The sequence below is a fragment of the Talaromyces stipitatus genome, genomic scaffold (genome assembly GCF_000003125.1).
Source record: "Talaromyces stipitatus ATCC 10500 scf_1105507295491 genomic scaffold, whole genome shotgun sequence".
Classification (NCBI taxonomy): Eukaryota; Fungi; Ascomycota; class Eurotiomycetes; order Eurotiales; family Trichocomaceae; genus Talaromyces; species Talaromyces stipitatus.
The window spans coordinates 299,542-307,507 of NW_002990122.1; the positions used below are offsets into that span (position 1 = coordinate 299,542).

General features: G+C 47.4%; 4 protein-coding genes across 4 annotated transcripts, besides 9 other annotated features; 3 read left to right on the plus strand and 1 right to left on the minus strand.

Annotated features, from left to right (window-relative positions):
• Positions 1-126: 126 nt before the first annotated feature.
• Positions 127-683, plus strand: TSTA_108550 (histone H3, putative; the record flags this gene model as incomplete). Its single annotated transcript, XM_002488380.1, has 3 exons — positions 127-214; positions 327-509; positions 559-683. The coding sequence occupies 3 exons, from the start codon at positions 127-129 to the stop codon at positions 681-683; spliced, it is 396 nt and encodes a 131-aa protein (XP_002488425.1).
• A 412-nt stretch (positions 684-1,095) lies between these two features.
• Positions 1,096-1,128: a microsatellite.
• Positions 1,129-1,149: 21 nt separating this feature from the next.
• Positions 1,150-1,174: a sequence feature (AT_rich).
• Positions 1,175-1,562: 388 nt separating this feature from the next.
• On the plus strand, positions 1,563-2,633 carry TSTA_108560 (transposable element tc3 transposase, putative; the record flags this gene model as incomplete). Its single annotated transcript, XM_002488381.1, has 2 exons — positions 1,563-2,117; positions 2,154-2,633. 2 exons carry the CDS (start codon positions 1,563-1,565, stop codon positions 2,631-2,633), a joined length of 1,035 nt encoding a protein of 344 aa, XP_002488426.1.
• Positions 1,599-2,486: a mobile genetic element.
• Positions 1,686-2,630: a mobile genetic element.
• Positions 2,634-3,194: 561 nt separating the features above from the next.
• TSTA_108570 (uncharacterized protein) lies at positions 3,195-3,688 on the plus strand (the record flags this gene model as incomplete). The annotated part of the gene is made up of 2 exons (XM_002488382.1): positions 3,195-3,213; positions 3,318-3,688. 2 exons carry the CDS (start codon positions 3,195-3,197, stop codon positions 3,686-3,688), a joined length of 390 nt encoding a protein of 129 aa, XP_002488427.1.
• Positions 3,291-3,312: a sequence feature (AT_rich).
• A 969-nt stretch (positions 3,689-4,657) lies between the features above and the next one.
• Positions 4,658-4,683: a microsatellite.
• A 262-nt stretch (positions 4,684-4,945) lies between these two features.
• Positions 4,946-5,000: a microsatellite.
• Positions 5,001-5,034: 34 nt separating this feature from the next.
• TSTA_108580 (transposon I factor, putative) lies at positions 5,035-7,760 on the minus strand (the record flags this gene model as incomplete). Its single annotated transcript, XM_002488383.1, has 2 exons — positions 5,035-6,224; positions 6,257-7,760. The coding sequence occupies 2 exons, from the start codon at positions 7,758-7,760 to the stop codon at positions 5,035-5,037; spliced, it is 2,694 nt and encodes an 897-aa protein (XP_002488428.1).
• Positions 5,263-6,312: a mobile genetic element.
• Positions 6,384-7,964: a mobile genetic element.
• Between the last annotated feature and the right edge of the window lie 2 nt (positions 7,965-7,966).

The window sequence follows — 7,966 nt, forward strand, 5'->3', positions numbered from 1 at the left end:
TCATAACTCATCTCTCACCAACACTCAATTGAACCTTGATTATAGCAGTCAAAGTAAGTAAGTGTTTACTAAACTCTATTTCACTATGAAGACTTACTGATCACTACAATAGATCGCTTCAATAAAATGGCTAGGACGAAAGTGTCAGCTAGAAAATCGCCAAGAAAGGAGCAACAAAGACTCTACCTGGAGGAAGCAAACATCTACGAGACGTGTTCCTATTCAGGGTACTACCAGACGAAGGTGTCCTCGCTATAAATGGGGCAGTAAGTTTATGATTGCTTCATTTGACTGCTTCATTTGACTGATATCAATTTTAGCAACAGCTCTACGCGAAATCCGACGATACCAAAAATCTACCGATCTCATAATACCGAAACTGCCATTTCAAACACTTGTGCGAGAAATCGCACAAGATATTTCTTTGACTGCAGATCTGAGATGGCAGTCATCGGCGATCTTAGCTCTTCAAGAAGCTGCTGAGGCATTTCTTGTCAAGGAGTTTGAAAGTAAGTCATTTTGTCTTAACGTTGAGTATCGGAACTAATTATATATCAGTGACAAACCTCTGCGCAGTACATGCCCATCGAGTTACTATTCAAGCTAAAGACATGGAGCTAGTGGACAGACTCCGAAGAATCATGACTGGTTCGGGATATAGATTTGAGAACAGGAAAGCTTGATTGCTTCATTTGATTGCTTCATTCCAAGATGCTTTTGTTTTTAGTTTAGATACCCAGATACGGAAATACCCAAATCAAATTTAAGGTTGCGTGGAAATTAAATATCGCTATTTGGTCATATATAATTATTCTTCTGTATCTCGTATTAGGCACGTATGCGTTTTGATGATTTGGTATTTTTTAATTAAGTGGAATATTCGGGATTTAGTCCGCCGTACTAGAGCGGCCGTCTGACCAATAGCATCCGCAACAAAGCCCGGGCGTGTCCACTCGCTAGTCTGGGCGGCTACGGAGACGACAACTTCCATTCCATTTTTCATAAGCTTGTCGACAGCCTTTTTCTTGATAATCTTGTTGTAAGCCATGTGGGATTCGAGAGGAAGAAGTGATTGAGCGGAAACTTGAAGACGATGGAAGAGGAGGAGGAGAAGGAGGAGGAGGAAGAAGGAAGGAACTTGGTTCAAACTATTTATATTATTATTATTATTAATCAAGTTTATTGTGGGGGCGGATAGCTGAAGTGGTAACGGCTATCCTTGGGGCCTCCATTCGGTACCCATCTTCGCTGATTGACAAGGCCGTAGGTTCGACTCCTACACCCCTCACCAAAACAATTACCACAAATTATCGTGGCAGCTGCAAGTGGGTGCCGCTGCCAAGGCTCGCGTGCTAGCGCTTTATATCTAGCCACCGTAGGGCTTTTGCCCTAAGAACCGCACCAATTCTCGGGAACCCTTTTACAGTGGGATGAATTATGTGTTGGCACCCCCCTTATCCGAAACTCCACACCGCCCTTTATTCTGCCGACAGAAACGCGTACACATCGCGTTGCACACAAATTTACATATATTCTCTATGAATCTAAATTTTTTTATATAAATGCCTCCACCACAGCGACGTACAGCGCGCAGAGAGCTTGACCCCTGTATGAGAGCTCGTATATGTGAGCTCCATACAGAGGCGCACTGGGGTTATAAACGGATACACCGCGCGCACCCGGAAATCCCTATATCAACTATCCGGAATACAATCAAGAAGGAGCAAGAGCGTATAAATCAACGCTCAATGCCTCGTACGGGGCCCCCGGAGAAGTTGACGGACGAGGATAAGCAGAAGCTTATTGAGTTGACGATTCAGTATCCTCATATTAAATATATGGAGCTCCGGAATGCGATCGACAATAAAGTTACTATTCGCACTATCCAGGGCATGTTTCAAAAAATCCATAAGAGGAAATGGAAGCAACGTAAGAGACCTGAGATTCTTCCTCTTAATGCGCAAAAGAGGTTAGCCTGGGCTCTAAGATATGAAGCTTATACACCACGTGAATGGCAGCGTATTCTTTGGAGCGACGAGTGTACAGTTGAGCGCGGCAAAGGGGGTCAATTGATATGGACGTGGCATTCCTTGAGCGAGCAACTCATGGAGCATGACGTACGTGAGATACGTACTGGGAAAAGCATTAAAAAGATGTTTTGGGGAGGATTCAAATTTGATGAACGGAGTCCACTAGTGCCATTAACCCCAGATGGCTCATCAGCTGGCGGAGGTATTACTGCAACTGTTATAAAGCAACTTTATATGGAACAGCTTCCTGGATTACTTCGTGAGGGTGATATTTTTATGCAGGATAATGCGCCTGTACACCGAGCGCATATCATACGGAATCTGTTACGTGAATTAGGGCTTGATCTTATGGAATGGCCTCCATATTCGCCGGATCTCAATCCTATCGAGAATATTTGGGCAATAATGAAAACAATCATTCATAATGATCATCCAGAACTACAAAATGCTCCTGATAACGAACAGACGTTATTAGCATTGATACAAGCTGCAAAAGAAGCATGGGGGTCAATTGAAGCACGAGTATTGAAGAATTTAAGCAATACCATGCCAAATCGTGTACGTGCGGTTATAGAGGCGGATGGGTGGTATACAAAGTATTAGGGCTTTTCAGAGGTTTCCGTTACTTAGATTATTACCATATTAGGAAAGCGGTCAGCGCTCGGGTAGCGTTCGGATAAGGGGGGTGCCAACACATATTTCGTGGCACTGTAAAAACCATCCGACCCGCCCACGGGACAGGACACCCGAGGCTAGCCTAGCTAGTGGTTAGTCCCTTATGGGGCAAGACTGTGACGGCCAATAAGTAGGCTGCGATGCCGATATTGGTAACTGGAAGCTCAGAAGTGGTTGGAGAGTGGGCGGTAGTGGAGCAATAGGAAAGATAAGGAACTATTGTATCTAGCTTGAGAGGACAGAAGCGGCAGCCGGTTACTATGGGTGCATATATAAATGTATAGTAGCTTAATGTGTATCCCCCCAATATCCCTAGGGGGGGATGGGTAGGGATAAGGGCACACTAGTCAGGGTTTGTACCAACTAGGCGTGCCCACGGGTTTGGAACTATAAGGGATCTCCAGAAGGATTAGCCTAGGGAGAGTGCCCAAAGGTCCCTGGCATATCGGCCACATGGGGACGAGATAGTGATTTATTTTGAATTTTTGTATGTATGATTCTGATAGGGGTGAGGCCTGTAGGGCGTCACCAAGGCTTCTAGTGGTCTGTCATAGCCAGTAGGGCTGGGTACGGACAATAAACTTGATTAATAATAATAATAAATAAAGACAGGACATGCTCCAATCGGCACCTATCTACACCGGATAGGCCGACGAGAATCGCCTGAGTGTCAGGCCTGTAAAGAGCCTCACGAGACAGTTAGGCATGTACTCTTTGAGTGCCGAGGACGTCGAACAGGACGGAGGGCTTTATATCAAGCCCTCAAGAAAGCAGGCGTGCCACTGCCTACAGCGGCTGAGGAAAGTCCTGAGGCTAGGCTATTTGCTGAACCTAGAGCGACACAGGGATTGCTACAATTTGTGGCTGAAGCCAACTTGTTTCATGATAAGAAGCGGATAGCCAGAGAGGCTGAGATTGGTGATGTGTGGGGATGGGATACGTTGGAGGAAGGTGGCCTAGGTGTCACATTGGAAGATGAATAGGAGTAAGGGCACACTAGTCAGGGTTTGTACGGACTAGGCGTGCCCACGGGTTTGGAAGTATAAGGGATCTCCGGAAGGATTAGCCTACGCGAGTGCCCGAAGGTCCCTGGCATATAGGCCATATGGGGACGAGATAGTGATTTTTGAATTTTGCATGTATGATTCTGATAGGGGTGAGGCCTGTAGGGCGTCACCAAGGCTTCTAGTGGTCTGTCATAGCCAGTAGGGCTGGGTACGGACAATAAACTTGATTAATAATAATAATAATAGGTGCCAACTGCTTCCGGATCTACCTCACGGAATTGATCAAGCACTCGCGTGTTAATGATGAACTGCTCAACGCAACTGATTATCGATCGCCTATTCCTACGTCTATTGAGCTTTGCAAGGGCCTTTGCAGGCTTCTTTGCATCGAAATACCCTCATGGAAAACCCAGAGAGGCCTCCACGGGCCGCTGGGGATCCAGAAATCATGGGACCTGGATCTGGGGTCGATTTCTCGACACCCACCCAGGAACCGCAACAGCTACCTCCAAATACTCCCGCACTGATTGCAGGGCTTCAAGGTAGCCAGAAACAGTCCAAAGAACCTACTTTGGACAACAGCGACGCTCTACAAGCGCCACGACAGACTGGAGAAACCCAACAAGCCCCAGGAACGACTCTTGAGAAAAGGAGGACTTCTAGGCTGACTATAGGATCTCGGACCCCAATAACTAGGTCTGGATTAAGCGCGGCTCCAAAGAGAAAGATTACACTTGCCACAATACGTGCAACAAGTGCTCCTGCAGAGGATAGCCTTGTGATGAGCCTGATCGAGGATCTCAACGGCCAAACACAAGTGTCGGTTTATCTACGTCTAGGTCGCTAGCACTAGTCACGTAGAACAGCTATTCCGACGAGCTGACGAGCCTGATCAATATGGTATAGAATTCCTGATATTGATGACTGCCCCCCAAGAGTAAGGGGGTGTGTGTGTGTGTGTGTGTGTGTGTATTTAACGGCCGTGGATCGTGACTCGCACGCTTTCCACCAATCCCTACTGGGACATAGGCCGCCGAGGGGTAAGCCTCGGGCTTCAGGTCCTATCAGATTTATATACAAATAAGGGACTCTTTGGCGCATTTCCATAGCTGCCGTGGTCTTACAGGGAGTCCACTTCCGAGTGGGTTTTAGATATTTGCCAGCTGCAATGGTCCACCTACGCTCCATGACCCATAACTCTACCATAATAGTAATCAAGCAGTGAGAGTTTAAAAAGAAAGAAGGAAAGAAGGAAAGAAGGGAAGAAAGAGAGAAAGAAAGAGAGAAAAGAGAGATATAAGGGAAAAGTAGGGCTGACTTAGCTAGGTGCTAAGGAGAGGTTGGCGAGGACAGATATCCTCAAAAAAACGGGTCTCTGCTAGCCATGTAGCTAGTTTTTGTGCTCCTTTCGCGGTGCCTAGAAGGAAGGATATGACCTCAGAAGGAGGTCCAGGAGGACGAGGGGCTCGTCTCTTAGCTATATAGCAGAAGAAGAAATGTAGAGGTGCTTTTCGTGCTCCACATCGACAGAGGAGATGAGCATCATCATGATTAAAACGTTCATGGTAGTCTGCGAAGTCTCCATGTCCAGTACGGGCTGCAATGATATGGCCAAGGTCAAGTCGGTTAAGTTGAAGCTCTCCAGGGCGCTTAGGAGATGTAGTTATTTCTAGATCTTGGTAAGTTTGTGGTGCTATGGTCTGCCACCGTGTCTGGGCAGCAGAGAGAGATTGAGTCTTGGCGTGTCTCTTTAGCGAGGCATATGAGGACTTGCATGGAGAGGGGGGGGTAGAGGCAGCTCCCTCTTTAGCAGCAGAATCTGCTGCTTCATTCTCAGGGATTTTAGTGTGTCCAGGGACCCATCGGATTTGGACTGATCCACTTTTGGTGTGTGGAAGCCTTTCACGTAGTGGCCAGCCAGCTGCAAGGGTGCGGAAGGATTCAAAGGCTTCTTGAGAAGATCCGGTAGAGGGAGATAGAAGACGCGTGGCAACTTCTAAGTTATCAAGGCAGATCCATAAGTTAGTAGCAAATTGAGCTGTTGGGTATGCTATTGCTGCTTGGGCACCAGCTAGGGCAGCTTCTGCTTCTGCGTCGAAGACCTCTTTCCCATGTCCATATGAGAGTGAGGAGCGGAGGAACTGATTGTGTGCTTGAAATCCAATGTAACCTCCTCCTGCACGTCCGTCTACTAGTCTAGATCCATCTGAAAAGATTATAATATCAGAGCTAGGGATGGTGCGTTGAAAAGCTATAAAATCAGCCGCTGCCTGTTCCTTACTGCGTCCCATGGGAGCTCCTATTCGAGCTTGAGCATTCTCGCGCGTCTCGCGAGGGTGCCAGGGAGCGTGTTGGAGAGGGTTTATCTGCTCAGAGTTGGGGAGGGCCAGTATGCGGCGGGCAAATCGGCTGGTTTGTCGGCTATTACTGGCAACCTGTTCCGCGCGTCTTCGAAGTGGGTGGTAAGGATCCAGACGCCGTAGGCGGACAGTTGCGAGGAGGGCTATTCGATCTAGTTCAATTTCTGGTGGAGAGAATCCAGACTCCCGGTAAAGGACAGATATTGGGGTTGTGCGGAAAACTGGAAGGACTGCTCTTGCGCTGTTAGTACTACTTTAGTTAGTTTCTTAAGATGTTCGCCAACTCGGTTTGAAGTCTGGGTAGGCCCAGGGCGAGTACGTCCTGGCCACCAGGTTTCAGCACCATAGTATGCTTTGTGGAGTACACAGGCTAATACAGCTTGCTGTAGTAAATAAGGTTTAACTCCTCGGGCAGTATTCCCTAGAGAGCGAAGGGCATTAGCCACAGTGAGGGCTTTAGATGCTGTTTCACCGACATGCCATTTAAATGTGAGCTTTTTGTCATAGAGGATTCCTAGCCAACGTAGATATAGGCGTTTAGTATTTTCTGAGACTGTAATAGATCCAGCTTTTACTGAAGGTGTGCAGGTTGGGTCCTGGTCTGCTTTTCGTCGAGAGAAGTGAAGAAGCTCGTATTTATCTGGTGCGAAAGTAATGCCCTCTGCAGCACCCCAGTTAAGAGCTTCTTGAAGTGAGTCTGATAAGGCTTCGCAGTTAGTAGCAAGGGATGTCGAGATCGCCAGGTTAGCTGCGTCGTCGGCGTAGCCAAATTTGTTCCTTGGGTTTCCTAGACGGAATAGAGGCGCTATGTAGAGCATGAATAAAATGCCAGATACTGGGGATCCTTGTGGAAGGCCGCAGGCAATGTCTGTTGAGGGGCCAATCTCTCCATCAAGGCGGATCTGAACTGATCGCCCAGTAGCAAAGGAGGCGATCCAGAGGACGAGATTAGTAGGCCAGCCCTGCTCACGCAATCTGCGGATCAGTCTGCCAGGAAGCACGGCGTCAAATGCGCCCTTGACATCTAGGGTAAGGAGTGAGGCAGTCATGCCTTGATTTAGCGCTTGTTCAACGTCATGTGTTAGGCATGTGGTCAGATCGTTTGCAGATCTTAGTGGGAGAGCTCCAAACTGTTGTCTCGCTAATACTTTGTAGTGTATAGAGATCCATGCCATATTCCGTGCCACTAGGCGCTCGAGTCCTTTGCCAAGAACTGATAGGAGAGCGATCGGTCTGTATGATCTGGGCGAGGACCAATCAGTCTTTTTTGGTTTCTGGATAATTGCTAAAATTGCATGTCGGAAGCATTTCGGGTGATATCCAATCTTTAGACACCCTTGGTATAGCATTTGTACCTTATCCTTAATTAAAGGCCTTGCTACTTTGAGTATGCAGGTTGGGATTTCGTCTGCGCCAGGAGCTGTGTTTCCTGCCTGAAGTATTGACTCCTCCACCTGTGACATTGATATGTCTGGAAAGTAGAGGCTAGTGATAGGGACTGCTGGGGAGTCCAGAGGTATGTCTCCTGCCTCAGCCGAGTTTTGAAGAAGATTTCGGACTAGTACGTCTCGTTTCTCGTGTATAGTAACTGCTGGGAGGCTGCTAGGTCTCAGTGGATCCTTCAGTGGAGGGCTTCGGAAGGTGCCTGTGGACTTATGCCATTTACTCATATCGAAGACGTCCTTCATTTGTGTTACTGTAGAGAGCTTATCTCGCCAAAATTGTCGTTGAGACCATCTGGTTATCCTGCGGAAGTCTGTCTTTGAGCAGAGGCCTGAGCGGTAATTGTGTAATGCATTCTTGCAGTCTTTATTCCACCAAGGTTGTCCTATGCCTTGTGTTAGGGTCCTCTTAGCAGAGCCTCTATATGCTCCTTGAATTGCAGATGTCAGTT